The sequence below is a fragment of the Panthera onca genome, chromosome C2 (assembly GCF_046562875.1).
Source record: "Panthera onca isolate mPanOnc1 chromosome C2, mPanOnc1 haplotype 2, whole genome shotgun sequence".
Classification (NCBI taxonomy): domain Eukaryota; kingdom Metazoa; phylum Chordata; class Mammalia; order Carnivora; family Felidae; genus Panthera; species Panthera onca.
The window spans coordinates 70,471,173-70,489,790 of NC_138347.1; the positions used below are offsets into that span (position 1 = coordinate 70,471,173).

Here is an 18,618-nt window from a genome sequence, read left to right on the forward strand (position 1 = left end):
TGTGCTGACAGCTCAGAGCCTGGAGCCTGTTTCAGATTCTGTGTCTCCCTCTCTCTCTCTCTCCTCCTCCCCCACTCGCACTCTTTCTCTCTCAAAAACAAATAAACATTAAAAAAATTTAAAAAAAGGGGGGGGCAGCAGAATTTGGTAGCAGAACAGATGTAAGGAGAAAGAGAGAGACAAAGACAAACTAATTTTGGACAGCAGGACAACACGATACCATGGCCTTTGCAAAGATGGGACACCAGGTAGATTAATGAATTTCACCGAACTCCAAGACATCCACATGGAGATGTGTTCAAAAGGTTAACTGAAGGGCAGAAGCTGGAAGCTGGATTGTAGAAGGTAAGGAGGGAAAGTAAGGAGAGAAGGTGAAATATCCAGGTGTAAACCCTCTCTATACCAGTCATTTGGACACAAAAGAAAGAAAAATGGGATGGGACACAGCAGATCAGGCAAAGGTGTGTATTTGCCAGGACTGACCCGTGGGTGGTGGAAACAGGAGGAATTAGGAGGAAACAGGGGTTGCTGAGGAGCTAGGTCCATGAGGTACAAAAGCATGGCATACAACAAAAGAGGGGAATTTACCTTTAGGAAGGATGGGTGTTTCTTCATGGGGACACAGATGTCTGAGAAAACTCATTCCCAAGGGCCTGGATCCAGGTCAATACTCTCTAAAGCAGAGGCCAGGAAACTGTTTCCATAAAGGGCCAGACAGTCAATATTTTAGGCGTGTGGGCCATATGTTCTCTGTCACAACTGCTCACCTCTGCTACAGTAGTGCATAAGCAGTCACAGACAACATGTGACTGAATGGGCAGAACTGCAATAAAACCTTATTTTGAGGGGTGCCTGGGTGGTTCCTGAGATTGAGTCCCGTTGGGATTCTCTCTCTGCCTCTCCTGTGCACACGCTCACACTCTCTCTCTCTCTCAAAATAAGTAAATAAACATGAAAAAGAATTTAAAAACAGGCAATGGTTAAAATGGCTCATTTTATGAATTTCACCTCAATTAAAATAACAACAAGCCCTGCCCTCAATTTGACCCAGGGGGCTATAGTTTGCCAATGCCTGCTCTAGAAGTAAAGGATGAGCAGCTGAGGACCTACAGAGAGAAGAGAAGAGCTGGACTTTCTTCCACGGGGACTGTGGACTGTGAGCAATGAATGATCTGAGTTCAAATCCAGATCTGCCACTTACCAGCTATGGGGTCTTGAGTACATTACTTCATTTTCCTGAGCCTTAATTTCCTCATCTGTAAAATAGGGGAAACAGCAGTACCTACCTCACTGAGTTGTTCTGAGGATCAAATGAGACGATGCATATGGGTATCTAGTATAACACCTGGTTCAGGAAAGATTTTATTTAATTTTTAAGGATTGACCATGAATTGCAGGACCCCAGCTGCAGTTGAGTATCATGACCATGGAGCCCTAGCAACCTAAGGGGTGGGACTGGAAAGAAGGGAGGATTTGGGGGCTGGGGCAGAAAGCAAGGGGAGGGTTGCACTAGCTAATGGCAGAGAGAACAAAACATATATATCCAGGTCTACAGATAAATAGACCCACAGCTACAAGCAAACACACACACACACACACACACCTGTGCACTCACATGCACACCAAGGTGATACAACCCAACTCCACTATTCTTAGTGGAATGAGGTTGTGAGATGCTTTGTCTCTGGCTAATCAGTGTGGCCCATGGGGAAGTGCCTCCCTGCAGGGCGGTTTATTGGACCCCGGCACAGACCAGCTTACCTCGCCAGCACACATCACATAAAGCTCTGGTCTGGGAGTGCTAACGCCTATCACAGAGGCTGGAGATAATAAAGACAACTAATCTCAGATTCGGGTCAGCCCAAAGCCTTTCCACCTGTACTTCTCAAACTTGAGAGAATCACCTGGGGAAGCAGTTGCTTAGGCTGATTCAGTAGATCTGATTTAGTAGGTCTGGCAAGGGCCCAGGAATCTCAATTTAGCAAAAAATCCCAGGTGATTTCTTACCTTAGTGATCTGAGAACCACACTTTCAGAAATAAGGCTTTGCCCCCTCATCTCTGAACACAGCTGTATGATAGAATGATGGGATCCCCAAATTCGTTCCTGGAACTGCAGCCAGAGAGCATGATCCACCCCTATCTCTTACGCTTCTAGCTACTGCTTGTGGGGAAAAGATAAGCTCAGGCCGGGTGTCTTGGGGTAACATGACTAATTCTAAAACAGACGTGAAGATTTTCCAGGGCACTGGGTTTCCCCAGAAAAGTAAAACTTCAGTCCAGAGAAGAACTGATCTAATCTCTTCAGTCGATTAGAAAATCTTGCAGATAATTACTCTTCTCAGAACACTTTGGTTGAAACATCCAAGTGCAGTCTATTCCAAGCCCAGTTCCTCTCTTCCTGGCCATCCAAGAAGTCTGTACCCAATTATTGCACACTTTGGTGTGCATCCTAGAACACTCTGCTTCCAGCACCTACAGACTGAGCTACAAAGCAACTGCTGTCATCTGGTTTCACAGTTTCTTCCTTCCTTTCTTTCTTTCTTCTTTCTTTCTTTCTTTCTTTCTTTCAGAGTTTTGCACATATAGACTTCAATACTTACCAAGTGAGTGACTGAACAAATCCATGATAGGTTGGATAAGTTGACAGAGCACATAAAAAAGATTTAAAACCACGAATTGGGATGATTTATAACTGAAGGTCTTTCATCTGGTTAGGCAAAAAAGACCACAGGTCATGAATAAAAGAGCGCCTGAACCATAATCGCTGTCACTCACTGCACACACATACACATATATGCATGCATGCAAACCCACACAATTTATCTCAATAAATGCCATTCTTTTGGGGTGCCTAAGTGGCTCAATTGGTTAAGCGTCTGATTCTTGATTTTGGCTCAGGTCATGATCTTAGGGTTTCGTGAGTTGTAGCCCCACGTCAGGCTCCATGCTGACTGTGCAGAGCCTGCTTGGGATTCTCTCTCTCTCCCTCTCCCTCTGCCCCTCCCCACTCTCAAAATAAATAGACTTCTAAAAAACTTAAAAATAAATACATGATATTCTTTCAAGTTAGCCCTTTGAGAGGTCATGTCAGTCCTCAAAATGTGTTGTGTTGGGATCTCAACTTTGGAAATTGCCTCAAGAGTCAGTTGGCTCTGTGCTCACACTTCATTTTTGACCCAAAGAAGAAAATTTAGCTTGATTGGTCCCCTTATTCCGACTGGGTTCCTAGTGATTTGGGGGTGCTTCCAGAATTCAAATGAACCCTCAAGGAATAAAAACTTGCCATTCATTAGAATATTCACAGGCTCTGAAGAGAATACTAAACATGGAATTCTATGCACAATTTAAGGAATGGCAGAACCATTGGATCAAGTGTGGTGAAACAACATGGAACAGATTAGGAGATTCACTCATTTGCCATCAATAAGGAACCCACTCCAGCTGTTTACATCCTGAGCACAGTGGCAGAGGGTGGCAGACAGCAGCCAGAGGCCCACCAAACCTGATTCCTCTCCTTCCTGAACACACAGCCGCTCTGTATTTCCCAGTCAGTCTTCCCTTTAGACAGTCTATATGTCTAGTTCCAGCCAATGGAGCATAGGAGGAAGTGACATGAGCCCTTTTAGCCCTGGGCCCAAAAACTTCTATGGCATCCTCCACGTGTCCCTTTCTTCTTCCACCTACCAGCTGGATGTTGAGAATTCAGGGAAAGACCCTGCCTGCCTAGACAATGTTTGACTACTAAACAGAAGGAACCTAGGTCCCTGAATTACAGTGAAGAGAACTCTCATCCCCTTCTCACTTATATCAGACTGGAACATGAGCCAGAAATAAATGTGTAAAGTGTCAAGTCAATGAGATTTGAGGGCTATTTGTTGCAGCAGCAAGTCTACCCTGACTGATACAGACACACATAGTTACACAGAATAGCCCATCTGATAAGCAGCTCAGTTAGAAGCCGACACTGCCATTTGGAGCATCTGCCCTTGTGACTTTCAGTTTGGGGTTCATATCTGAAAGCAGGGCTGTTTTCTCCATCTTCGACCTATTATCACGTATGCTGCAGGTCACATCACAAAGATCAGTGTTCATCAAGCCCTTCTGCTGGCTGCTGGGGGATAGCTACTAATCCTTTGAAATGCCACTCACCCTCAAGGCTTCCCAAAGTGAATCGGATGTAGACCACATGGCCCCTATTTTAAGCCAGGTTTCACATTTGGTGAGTCCAGCTTCTTTTATATAGTGACTTCTCTAACAGACAGGAAAGTGCATATACACACAGATACAGACACACAGACACACAGACAGACACACACACACACACACACTTGTGTTTTCAAACAAAAAATAAAACAGGGAAAAGCCCAGGCTCTCCATTAGAGACTCATTTATAGAACTCCTTCTGCCTCTTTTGGAAGAAGGCTGTGGCCACCCTCACCTCAGTGAATGGTGGTGAGGGTCAACTGCTATCCAACCTCCACTCACTCCCAGCCCATCAGACTAGGGAACAGAGAAAGGGTACCAGCCTCGATGCTGCAAGATGGGCTGCCTGCCCAGGAGCAGAGCCAACTGGGGACCCCCTGATGCTGGTGGGCCTTTCTTGCCATCTGCTTTGCCTTTTACTTGAGTATGACCTTCTCCCCAAGAAGAGTACCTTGTCAAGAGTCAGGGGCTTATGTCTCCACTCACTGCCTCAAACTGACAAACTGGCATCTATTTCTGCTCACGAGGCCCCTCAAAGGAGCCCAGGCACATCTCCCAGATGCAGGGATGCTGAGCAGTGTGTGATGAGTACAGACTTCGGCATTCCCCTGTCCGTGGAAAAGTGCAAACAGTACAGAATTACTGCCCTTCCTCCCCCCCACAACCCATGTAACCACTATCTGATCTTCTCCTCCTGGGCTCTATGTAGACACCGAGGGGATAAGACATAGCAAGAAAGTGGGTTATTTGCTCTAGAGTAAGTCTTGGTTCAAATAAACTGGTGAGTAGGTTTTTTGATATTTAAGAAAAACACCCAAGGCTCTGGGAAGGGAAGAGAAGGGAGAAGCTTGAGAGAAGTGGTATAGGAATGTGGCCAAAGAATCTGATAAGCTGAGGGGGTGATGGGGAAGCGCAGATTGAAATGGCAGGAGGCAACTCTGCCGGCTTGCCTCGCTCTTGCGCATGCGCAGATTTCCTGCTGCCGGCTAGCGAAGGTGTGTCCCACTATGTCTGCGGCTGAAGCAGTAGGACTCCACTCTGCTATGAAATTTCAGGCTAGTAGACGCCAAGAATCAGTGCAATGATTCGTGGATTTTTTTTTTCTTTCTGTGTCCCCCCCACCCCCCCCACCCCCCCCACCCCCCCCCAGTTAAGTGACACGGAATCAGCAGCGCTGGTAGAAGAACCCTTTTATGACACCTCCTCCACCTTTATTTCCTCCCCCCCAAAAATGTGCATCTCATCTTAGTTAGTACTCACAATGCCACTTGGAGTCAGGAAGGACTTACAATTCCCATTCCACAGAGAAGGACATCAAGGATCAGAGAGGCTAAAAAGCCTCCCTAAGATCGCAGAGCTGGTAAGTGGTAGAGCCAGGATTCAAACGGAGATTTGCTTCCCCAAATCCCATGAATTTGCAACTACACCAAACTCCCTCCAGGTGAATCCACTTAAGAGTCAAAGGTAGGAAGAAGAGTCATTAGGCTGAAGGGAAGACCTTGCATTCTCTTGCTTTGGTCCTTCTGTCTCATTTGTCCTTGAACTTCATTCTGCTGTTTCACAAGCCTTGCCATATCCTCTGCCCAACCTGGTTCAAAACCCACTTCCCCAAAAAGTCTCCTGGATGTCTTCCTCCCTCCATGTCTCCTCAGCATGTGTGAATTCAACTTGTAGAGTGTCATTTGGCTGTATGCTGCACTGCTGTGTGGCTGTGTACTTCCATTGTCTCCCTGGTCCTCAGCCCCCAAAGATGGCCCTGAACCTATGAAACATTTCTTACATGGTCAAAGGAACTTTGCAGACGGAGTTCAACTAAGGACCCTGAGATGGGGAGAATATGCCGGATTATCCAGTGAGCCCAATGTCATCGCACGGGTCCTTGAAGGCAGAAGGGATGTGAAGGTGATCTGGCTGCGACATCTGTCACCCCACTGACAGCCAGGGTTGATTTGGCTGATCTGGCTGGCTAGGCGGGTGTGTCCCCTTCCTCCCTCGTGGCTCGATGTGTGTCCCTCCAGAAGCTGCGTGCTTGGTGGAAGAGGATGACCTTCCCTGATACAGGTGGACCGTTCTTCAGCCAAGTGTATAGGGGTAGCTGCTCTCTCCTGCTAGGATCTCCAAACAAGCTCTTAAAAGCAGGAGAGGGAGACAGTGGAGTTGGAGAATATGTGGTAACAGAAGCAGAGGCCAGAGCACAAATGATGGCTGGTTGCTGGCTCGGGAGATGGACGGGCCCACCACCGAGGCCCGCAGGCAGCCTCTAGAAGCTGCAAAAAGCAAGGAAATCTCCTATAGACCTTCTGGAAGGAACGTGGCCTTGCCGATGCCGTGATTTTTAGCCCAGTGAGACCCACTCCTAGAACCGTACGTAAGAGAATATATTTGTGTTGCTCTAAGCCACTAACTCTGTGGTAATTGTTACAGCAGGGGATAGGAAAGTAACACAGCAGGACGGAGGACTCTATCTGTTCTCTTCTTACCCTGCACCTCCTCCTGCCCTGACAGCCCATCCTCACCAGCTACTAGTGCGGCTGGGACTCAGAACACAGCGGGCCTTCTGGGAACCTCGGGTGATTGGTCCCTGCCCCTGCAGATTTCAGGGCTGGTTCTGCGGCCTCTTCCTCCACTTGCTCTGACCTCAGGAGTGAAAGCCCACCACTCGCCCCCCTTCCCTTTCCAGTGCAGAAGGTCAACATGTGTCCAGGTAGGAGTGGAGCTGAAGCTGGAGTGTTCCTGGATCGTGCTTACTTAACTCCTATAAGGATCTTCTGATAAAGTCCCATAAAATATTGAAGACGGGTTTTTGTTATCATTTCTCAGCCTTCCCTTCTCCTAGCACACAGAGTGGGCTACAAGCCCCTTCAGGACCTGGCCCTTGCCTTGTGATTTTCTCGCCTCACACTGCCTCACTCTTTTGCCTCTGAAATCTTGAATCACCACAAACACCTTTCATCACGCTGTCCCCTCTGTTGGGAATGTCTCGCCTCTCCTCTCTTCGGCAAGTGCTTGGATGCAGGTCAGATATCTCCTCCTCTAGGGAGCCCCCCCTGACTGCTATCAAGGGTGGCTTAGGGCTTCTCTGCCTATTCACAATCCCTGTGTCTGCCTCTGTCACTGCTCTTACTGCTTCTGGGGTCCCTTCAGTTCTCCTCACTTTCCTCCTCTGCCCATGGAGAGGATGGAGCTACCACCCAAGCTCCCTCTGCCACACCACGGCAGAAGCAAGGAACATTTCTGGCCCCACCCCACCTGGCTTCTTATATTTGCTCCTCCCCATGGGAGCAGGAGGCCAATCTGATTGGTCAAAGCTGGGACCACGTTTCATTGGCGAACAGGACCCAGAATTGAAAGGCAATGTGTGGTCACCTTATGATCTCTGCTCATCTGTTACTGGGTGATGAGGTCAGCTGGTCATTCTCTCTCTTAATTCCAGCTCCTCATCCCAGAGTCTTTGGGAGAAGTGATATATATTCAAAAGGAACAAAGTTAGACACCACAGGCCTCGCTTCGATCTTCTGACCTCAGCCGCATTCTCCACTACTGCTCTTACACCTTTGTCCAGGTATTAATACATAAATTGGAACATTGTTTCCCATCCTTAAATATACATCCTCATTCAGAAACCTGGAGAGGAGGAAGGCAGATGGAATCCTGAACCTCGAACTTCCATATTAATTTATAATTGTTTATACAGGATATACTCTATTGTGTAGGTCAGAGGACTTGTTAGCATGACTCCCAGAGACATCTGAGCCCTGACAATCAGGGCTGGTTCCCAGCCCTGAACTCAAGGATGTTCTAGAATGGGGCTGTACTCACCCTGGAAGTGTGAGGGTGGTGGCTGAGTTCATCTCTGTTTGAATGGCCTGTAGTCATATTTTTACATTATAAAGCTCTGAGATTGGTGAGGGGTACCTGGCTCAGGTGAGGTGGTCTTGGGCATGTATACAGTGGCTCCAGCCATGGATGGATAGATGGATGGGAAGGTCAATGGATGGGTGGGTGGGGGCGGTGGGTAGATAAATGGCTAGATCAATACATGAGTGGGTAGGTGGATAGATAGATGGGGGAAGGATAGATCATTGGATAGATTAATCAATAGACAGCATGGCCTGAAAGGTGACAGTCATGGTCCTAGAAGGTGTCATATGACCCTCACTCATTCACATTCTCATCCACGACAGTGTACCCCTTGGTAAAATCTTTAGGCCAGAACCTTCCCCTCCACCTATTTTAGAAAATGCTCCTAGTCTCACTGCCATAAACCCCGACTACGCTGACAGTTTTGAGCAGCCTTTGGATAAGCAAACTGTCTGAATGATCCAGTGACATCTGTGTCTCATTTTTCTGACAACTGTACTTACTTCTGGCAACATCCCTTATGTGCCACCTCAGATCCTCTCTGACCCACCTGTCTCTGGGGCCAAGGCCACTTGTTCCATCTCAGCCACCACTGTAGTGACCAGTTCTGCTAGGCTCCAGCCAATTTCCCGCAGAATAAGGTTGCTGCTTCCTGCAGAACTTGCTAGGTGCTCACAGAGTGCAAATCACAAGTATGGTCAGGACTGAAGCAGGGAGGTGGTTTAAGTCTCATGGCTAAACTTTGTGGGAAACAAAAACCAGTGGCTGAACTCTCATCCTTTTCTCCCTCTGCAAGAAGGTCTTGAGATGCAGGTGTCCCTACAGTCTCTCAGAAGGGTCCTTCGAGATGGAGCGTTTAGCTGCCCCTGATGCTAAAGCGTTGCTCATTCAATGTGGAGCCTCTTTCCCTGCTTCAGTCCTGTTTCCTTTCGCTCCTTCTTCCCTGGGCGCACCACGGAACTTCTGCTTCCTGCGGATCCCAGGCTATCATCTGATTATTGTTGTACTGGTTACTATGACCATTTACACAATATGGTTTGGGTGAAACACAAGATTTTTGGACCTAATAAGATGGTTCGGTGTGTTTAGCATCTGCCTCCCACACAAGACTGTGAGCTATTCGTTTAGGTATCCCCAACACTGAGGGGAATGCTGAAATTCTATACCCTGTCCTTCTCTTACTCTTTTCTATAACATGAATCAGATTGGCAAAGTTCTCACCCTGGATACTTGAATCCTCTGCTGTGTGTGGTTTTCAAGCTCAGTACCACCTTTTTCAGAGGCATTACTTTTTTAGCTTGTTATGCAGAATCCAAAAGAGTAAAACGCAGAATTGTTAAAGGCTTGAAAGCTGAAAAGGGGTACCCCCAAAGATAGCCACATCCCAATCCTTAAGGCTCTTGAGACGAGGAGATGATCCTGGATTGCGTGCACCCTGAATGCAACCACACGTATCCTTATGAGTGAGGCAGAGGCTGACACTCACAGAGGAGATGCGGTGTGACCATGGAGCAGAGAGATTTGAAGATGTTGTCTGTGAAGACAGGAGTAATGTGGCCACAGGGCAAAGACAGCCTGCAGCCACCAGCAGCTGGAAGAGGCAAGGATGGCATCTTCCCCAGTAATCAGAGCCCCTGGAGGGAGCACAGCCCTGCTAACACCTTAATTTCAGTGACTGACTTCGCACGGTGAGAGAAGACATTTCAGAAACGAGGGCAGTTTCTTCTTGAAAAGGGCCCTCAGAGATCACCAACTCAGGCCTTCATGAATATAGTCCATTGCATTATGGTGTTGCTATTTCCCATATGCCTATTGGGTTTGTTTTCTTTAACCCAAACAGTGCCTGAACAGTAATCATAAATGTGGCCTCATTTTCTAGGAGAGAATGAGATCCAACTGGCTTCTCATCATGACCTTCCCATCCCTGCTTGCTTTAGCCCATTCCATCCAGCGGGCCAGTGCTCCTCAACACAGGGCCCAAGGATGGCTCATGTGGAATCACTGGGACACATTAAAAATGTAAAGACCAGGACTCTGCCCCAAACCTACCGAATAAAAAACCCTATGGATGAGGTGCAGAAATCTGCACATTTAACAGGCCTCCCAAGTGAGTCTCAGCACACTGGCTTGAGAACGTCTACTACAGAAGAAAGGGGTCAGAACGGACCCAATGGCATGTCCCTCCGGCTCAGTGGTGAAACCACCGACTCTGGGCCAGGTGCTGAATTTACCAGGGGAAGCTACTGCCCTGGCCTCCAGGACTGCGTGCTTGTGATGAGTGCCACCCTGAGCTCACAGAGGAACCAAAAGAGTCTTGTCCCCTCATGCGTTCATCCTGCAAAACAGCTGCAAATGTGTCCACAGAGCTGGGGACCACAAAGGCTTTTGAGAACATGAGTCACTATTAGGTATTTCATGGTAATTTAACTTTTTCATTAAAAAGACCTTCCCTAAACAATAATGGCTTACAAATGCATGTGCCCTTTGATCTTGCAATTCCACTTCTGGGAATGTATCCTACGCATACACTTTATGCTTGTACATATGTACAATATTATTCACTGCAGAACTGATTATAGCAGCGTAAGATTGGAAACAATCCAAATGTCATCATTGTGGAATTGATGAAATAAATTATACCACTTTCATACAATGAAAAATGATGAGGAAACCGTATATGCATTGATGTGGAAATGTCTCCAAGTTAAGGGGAAAAGCAAGGTACAGAACATATATATAACATTTTACCTTTTGTGGATAAAAAAGGAGTAGAAGGAATCCACATTCCTATTTACTTGTGTATTCATAAAGACATGCTGGAAGTATATATAAGAACAGTGACTACGTCTGGGACAGGGGGTGAACACAGGGGAAACGAGGATGGGAGGGAGAGTTTTCACTCTATATGATTATCCTTTGGGGTTTATAACCATGTGAGTGTATTATTTATTCAAAAAATAAATAATACAATAAAATTTAAAATAACCGTTTATTGTGGCCTTCAGAACAAGCAACCTGGGCTGACTCTCCACACCTACAAGTCTTGATGTTTGTTGTGGAGCTCTTCACACTGGGTGCATGTTGAGGAGGCCACAGCCACTCCAGTGGTTACCCTGGTGAGATGTGGTGCTCCAGACCAGAGTGCAGATGTCCATTTTCCAGAACAACAGTGGGAGGACAGGTCTTTGAGTTTCTTACTGAGGAGAATCAGCATCATGAAGGTTCTGAGATCCAGATCAATTGTGCACAGGACAGCTCCAAGAAAGGAGGGCCCTTGGGCTGCCTACTACTAAGCACTCAGTACCCTAGTACTGAGACATCAGCTGTTCCCGACTCACAAAGGAAGAATGGTGGTAGCGATCCCGAGTAGCGAAGTCTGCGTTCTCCTGGGTGAGCTGAGTCATTTCCATGTCAACCCTAGCCAGGGATGGCGCCAAAATTATCTGCTCTTGGGGAGATCTCAAGCTCCTTCAGTGAGAGAAACACAGAGGGCAGTCAGAAAGAAAGACGAAGTACTGTAACAGCAGAGATGAGTCTCCTCTGGGATAGAGTAACAATTTACAAAAATGTCATTGTGCTATTATTTTGTACTTATTATTTAATATGGATTTAAATAAAATAACTGCGGAACACTATGTGTATAATAGTTTATGAACCCAAACTGTAATAAATATATATCAAAATAAGGGGAGAGAGTGAGATTTATCTCTCTTTAGTAGAAACAGGTAAAACTGCATCCACCCCATAGGAGGCAACCCACAAAGATAACCATCCAAATGGTATCAAGTTGGGGCTCTACAGCTTTGCTTTGTTTTTTTGTTTTGTTTTTTTTTTTTTTTGTCAAATGAAATCATGGAACGGAGAGGCTGGAAAACTGAGAAGAGTAGGAAGAGAAACTCCCTCTTTGGTTCTTTGGAAAGGAAGTTGAATGAGGAATGGTTCCCAGGGCTAAGGTTTACATAGGAACCAGCTACGATGGGAACTGCAAAGGCTTTTGACACTTTGTTGGCCTGAAGACAAAAAGCAAGTCCTGATATGGATTCCATTGTCCCTGAAGTGTCTACATACAGTTGGAGTTAAAATAATCCGGTAAGGGAAAATGTCTGGGATACAAGAGGAAAGTGCTAGAGGCAGAATGCAGTAAGGAAAGATCAGACGGGCAGTCAGGGTACCTATTGAAGATGGATAGTCACAGCTCTGCCACTAGTTAGCCTAACGGCCCCAGGCAAACCTCTTCACCTCCGGTGCCTCTATTTTTCTCATCTTTTAGTCCCTATCAATTCTGTCAGTCTGTGTTAGGTCCTTAAGTCATACCTTAAGCATGGATTTCCTTGTTAAAATTTTACTTAAAAAGAATCATCTACTTCATGAGTAGTAATGTGCGAGTTGTTTAAAGAATATATTTGAGGGGCGCCTGGGTGGCTCAGGTCATGATCTCATGGTCCGTGAGTTCGAGCCCCGCGTCGGGCTCTGTGCCGGCAGCTCAGACAGAGCCTGGAGCCTGTTTCAGATTCTGTGTCTCCCTCTCTCTGACCCTCCCCCGTTCATGCTCTGTCTCTCTCTGTCTCAAAAATAAATAAACGTTAAAAAAAATTAAAAAAAAATAAAGAATATATTTGACAATTATTTTTAAAAGGTTCTAAGCTTGTGGAACGTCAGCAGAAAGCTCCAGCTGTCTGCTGCAAGATGTGCTGTTACAGAAGTTCAGATCACAGGACTACAGCTTGCAGCTGCTTGCTGAGAACATACCCAAATCAGAAAGATGGGAGGTTTTCTGAGAAATGAGTTAATTTCTCTAAAGGTTGGATCTCCAGGAAGTGAGGTTAGGAGGTGACAAAAATGCCATGCCACTCAACATATAAGTGTTTTTGCTGATGTATTTTTTTGTTAATGCCTTTTTTTCTTTTTTTTTTTTTTTTTTTTAGCTGAAACCATTGCATTCTTCTGGGTTCGGGGAAATAATATGCTTCACTTTTACAGCAGAATGGCCTGAGAATTCTCACCTGGGCAGTTGCTAGGACTTCTAAAAGAAAGTTCTCTCAAGGCAAGGTCAGGCCAATTTCACATAATTCTGGGAATTATATGTGTAACAGAGGAAATAACATAGCCGAAGTCCTTTGCCCAAACACATTCTACAATATTATTCTTCTTGGGTTTTGAAGAGCCTCTAGGACTATAGTTGTGGTGGGTGGATGGAACAAAACCTTCCAAACTACAAAACAGAAAACACAGCTAGCAATTTCTACTTTTAAATGAATCACCATGTCTTGGTCCTTTCACCCTCCTGAATAACCACCAGGGTACCTCACCCTGTAGCCATGTGAGGCCAGCAAGTGTGATGTTGACACTTAGCTGAGGCCTCCACCACCCACTTTACAAGCCCACAGAGCTTTCAATAGTGTGCACTGGGTTCCATTCCAATCAAAGCACTATCCTTTTCTAGGAGGAATAATCTCCTCCTAGAACACTGCTTTTTCTACATAGTACTACAGTGACCTCAGAGGTGAGATTCCTCGAGTTCAGAGTGCAGCTTAAGGAGTAGTGACCTCTCATGGTCATTTATAGGCTTTAAACCCAGACATGCCTAAAAATATTCCTGCCAATCAGATAAGGCCAAATACTGTCAATCACACATCACTTGCAGCTAGCTCCAGATTCTGTAGGTGACTTCTACACAGAATCTATGTCCACTCAAACTCTACTTTCCCCTAGGACTAAGTGTTAGGGGAAAATGCCAGTGTGTTGTGACATGTCATCCAACCTGGTGCCTCAGACTGGAAGAGAGGCCAAGAGGTGACCCGCCCCCTTCTATAGCTAGGCAAAGGATGTGAGCCCAGCTTCCAGGCAGACAGGGGTTCTCCACACACACACCACCTCCTCCCAGCCCTTTCCCTGTTGGTTTCCATGGCCCCTGCTCCTTTTTGTCATCATCCTAGGCTCTAACACCTAGGTTTCATCTCTTCACCAACTTGAACAGATTGCTAGTGCTTATAAAGAGTTGTCTTTAAAACAATTCTTAGGAGGGAAGAATGGGGAGTTAGTTTAATGGGTATAGGCCTTCTGTTTTGTAGATGGAGAGTTCTGGAGATGGATGGTGCGGATGGTTGCATGATGATGTGAATGGACTTAATGCCACTGAACTGTATGCTTAAAAATGGCTAAGATGGCAAGGTTTATGATACGTGTATTTTACCACAATAAAAAAAAACTGGGGCAAGAGGATTCTGAACTGACATATGGGATCAATGGGAAAGGCTCCCATTATCCATTAGCAATGTCAGGGCATGGAAGGTGCAAATACTATTAAGTACGACCCCGATATCTATAGTTTCAGAAACAAACCAACAAAATGAAACCAAATAAACACTTGGTTGGGTCCTGACTGGATTTGCCCAGCCTGCCGCTTCGACTCTGCACTGGTATTGAAAGGGGAAGGAAGTGATTTTCCAGAATCCCAAGGCCTTCAAAGTTGAGGAAGCATTGCTACTGGAAGGGTGTTGGAAAAAGAGGAGAGAGATGAGAGCACTCCTGAAACCTTACCTTCTACATGAGCCCTCCTCCTGCTTCTCAGGAGGACAGTTTGTTCTTCCCTTTCCCTGTGTATTTGAACATGGAGGGCCCACAGAAATCCTCCAGCATCTCTGCTCTGTTTCTGTACTCGTTTTCACCAATACAATCATGTCAGCTACCTCTGATTTGAGATGGCAGATGGGTGGTGTTTCAGGCCTTAATCTTGTGTATGATTGTGTATTGATGCTGGTGTCTTAGACTGCACACTGACAGCAGCTCTCTTGACTCATCACCCAGCGATCACATTCTAAATAAAGCCTCTATTCGTGATTCCTGAGGGTAAGAAGGGAAGAAGCCCGAGCCAGAGGAAGCTTCTGATGAGCTGAGGCTGGGGGGGTAGGGTTGGGGGGGGTGGCAGCGAGGAGCAGAGTCTTAGTGTCCTTGAGGTTGTCAAATGCCAGGTTCCCATTCCACAGTTCGCTTAAACCTAGCCAGGGGCTAGACACCCTTAGTACCATACCTCTCAGGGCCCCAGAGTAGCACAGACCTGCAGGAGGGGATCAGAAGAGACTTCATCCACCTGAGGAAGCTGAAGTTGGAGGCTGATCCTACAGGGAAGACATATACACAAATATTGATTAAAGGCTCTATGTATGCGTCCAGGAGCTCAGTTTTAATAGTGTGATTATACACTCTCTGATACACACACAGAATTAGCACAGTTTTTTTTTTTTTTTCATTTTTCAGTTTAACTAAACTTTATTCATGGTAATACTCCGACAGCAACCAGCTAAGGACTTTGTACCCAAATGTAGTTTTCAAACCTATATTTCAAAAATTTCTAAAATTCAAAATCCCAAGAAAGAAACTAAATACAGTGCTATACAGGAAAAAGCAGAGGGTTTGCTAACTTCATTCTTAGGAATTTAAAATTATTTTGATAATCTCTTAGATTCAAATTGATAATACGTTAAATACATGGTATAAAATCCCCTACTAGACCATTCACTCTTTAAGGATAGAAAGGATGTCTTTTTCATCTTGGAACACTCACAGTACAACACCCACAGAACCTGGCACTTAGGATGTTTCAATAGGTGTTAAGTGACTCACATACCTCAATATGTAGAAACGTCAGAGCTGAAGTTTGAAGTGAGACTGTTGTGATACTACCCAAATATCTTGACATCAGACATACTGATTAGAATAGGACTTATCAACTTTTTTTTTTAATCCATCCCTCCTTTGATGTGGGTTTTTTAAAAATCTCACATAATAAATTATATATATATAAAACTTTAGGAAATCAAATCAAATGGTGCTCGCTTTGGCAGCACATATACTAAAATTGGAAGGAAATCAAATCAAACATAATTTTTTTAAAATGCTTCTCCAAATTTTATATATATGTATATGTATATATGTATACCTATACATGTATATGCTTACATATGCATACATATATGTGTATATGTATGTATGTATGTATATGGTACAGTGAATATATATCTACCATATACACCAAACACACATATATACATATATATACATAAAATTGGTTAATAAGATAATATTCAATATATAATCAGAATGTTAGCATTATGGGGCTTACATTAGAATCTTGGCTAATGTCAACAGTATGCCCCTAATAACATTTATTTCCTCAGTTTCATTTAGGGTTCTTATGGTTAATGGGAGGACACATTTTAGATCTGCATTAATTCTACAATTGGAAGAGAAAGTTCCTAATATATTTTGATACTCTCAGAAGAAAGAAAATAAACATTTTACTGACCCTTCTTATGTGTGATCACTTAGGTTCTAAATTATCTAAATTTCAGATGTAGATTGGCCTGAAATTTTATTTCATGTTTTCCTGTGAATAAATTTCTGGGAAATATTTAAATTTATTAATATCAAACTAATTTCTAAGAAATTTAGAAGCAATCACCAATGTAATCCCTATGTTAATCAAAATATATTCTATCCATTAAACTAGCTGATACTAGGACCTCTCCTTAGCATGACTTTTTCTAAAGCATTATTTTTCACATAAGTGGGACTTAAAATGTTTGCAGTGCTTTTCTTTCAAAACTCTACATCAGGGGCGCCTGGGTGGCTCAGTCAGTTGAGTGTCTGACTCTTGATCTCAGCTCAGGTTTTGATCTCAGGGTCTTGAGTTCAAGCCCTGTGTTGGGCTCCAGACTGGGTGTGAAGCCTACCTAAACAAACAAACAAACAAACAAACAAACAAGTAAACCTCTATACATCAAACTATTCTAATTCTGAAGAACTTTTTTTTTTCTTTTCAGTTTGCCTAGATTGTTATGGTTTGATTTAGTTAGAACTTGAAACTAATTGCTTCATTTTAAATTGGGGCATCATAGAATTTTGTTTAAAAGTGCTCTCAACTGTATATATATTTTTAAGTTTATTTATTTTGAGAGAGAGAGAAAGCACACGCTCATGGTGGGGAGAGCAGCTGGAGGAGGGGCAGAGGGAGAGGGGGAGAGAGAGAATCCCAAGCAGGCTCTGTACTGTCAGCATCAACCCCATAGTGGAGCTGGATCTCATGAACCGTGAGCTCATGACCTGAGTCAAAATCAAGATTCAGACATTCAACTGACTGGGCCACCCTGGCACTCCTCAACTGTATTTTTTAAACAGCTTTATTACTGAGGAATAACTGACATATAATCAGAGTACTGACTGTGTTTTCTTACTTTATTATTGCCACTCTGGAATTTGTGGCCTTGATCCTGGAGGTGGAGCTAATTCCTAGAAATAGCCAACTCCCCTGTGAGCATACTTTTGATATACAAACCAACCAATCCAGAGCCCTTACCCCCAATCTCCTCCTTTGTTAAACTCCCACACACTGAGATACTCCCCTGCCAGGGGACAGCTTGTGACTCCAGGGCCAGGGACAGCTAGTGACCATTCCTCGAGCCCAGAGCCCACTGAAATTATTCAAACTATCCAAACCTAAACTCACTCAGCTACCTACCTGCCTCACCCATTCCTTCCCATTAAAACTCCAATTATGGCTCTGAGCCTTGTTCTCTTCTCTTCTTCTTCTGCCTCCTGACCTGGTCCTTCCCCATGTGGCCCTGAGTGGTATGCCATGCTTCCTCTTTCTAGGGGTCTGTCAGTATAAACTTCTTCCTTCTTGACAATCACTTCTGTGTGTGTGTGTGTGTGTGTGTGTGTGTGTGTATCTTACCATTTCTGTGCCTGTGTTTAATCTTACTAATTAAAACAAATCCTGGGTACATTTTTAGAACAAACTACATGTATTTAAAGTGTAAAATTTGGTAAGTATTGACACATATATGTACTGTGAAACCATTACCACAAACAAAATAATGAACAAATCTATTACCTCCAATAGTTTCCTCAAGTCACTTCATAAGACCTCTCTCCCACACATTCCCCCAACCCACAAACCCCATCCAAAAGCAACCACAGATCTGCTGTCATTATAGATTAGTTCGCATTTTCAATAATTATAGATATATGAAATAATATACTATGTACTCTTTTTGTCTGGTTTCTTTCACTCATCATCATTATTTTGAGATTCATCCATGTTACTGCATGTATCAATAGTCCATTCTTTAAAAAAAGTAAGTTCATTCTTTTTACTGCTGAGTAGTAGTCCATTGTATGGCTGTACTACAATTTATTTATAGAGTCACCTGTTGTTGGACATACGGGTTGTTTCTAGTTTGGGGCTACTTAGAAATTAAGCTGCTATGAATATTCATGTACTTTTTTTGTGAGAGAGAGTGGGAGAGAGGGGCAGAGAGAGAGGGAGAGAAAATCCCAAGCAGGCTCCACACTCAACGTGGAGCCTGACGTGGAGTTCAATCTCACAACTGTAAGATCATGAACTGGGCCAAAATCTAGAGTTAGTAGCTCAACTGACTGAGTCACCTACGTGCCCCATGTCATGTTTTTAATGTCCATATTCTTTCATTCATCTTGGGTAAATAACTAGAAGTACGGTAGCTGGTTCATATAGCAGGTATAGATTTAACTTT

The 18,618-nt window shown here is 44.4% G+C and overlaps 1 protein-coding gene across 3 annotated transcripts in view; it reads right to left on the minus strand.

Annotated features, from left to right (window-relative positions):
* Positions 1–11,031: 11,031 nt before the first annotated feature.
* The window catches only part of SLC12A8 (solute carrier family 12 member 8), a 139,805-nt gene continuing 132,218 nt past the window's right edge, over positions 11,032–18,618 (minus strand). For 2 of the 3 annotated variants that reach the window (XM_060639729.3, XM_060639731.3), the window contains 2 exons: positions 15,096–15,183; positions 11,032–11,533 (listed from right to left, as the gene is read on the minus strand). In XM_060639729.3, the coding sequence (XP_060495712.3) occupies positions 11,371–11,533; positions 15,096–15,183 (251 nt within the window). In that variant the 3' untranslated portion in view covers positions 11,032–11,370. The remainder of the gene's footprint in view (positions 11,534–15,095; positions 15,184–18,618) is intronic. The other variant, XM_060639730.3, reaches the window with a different exon arrangement.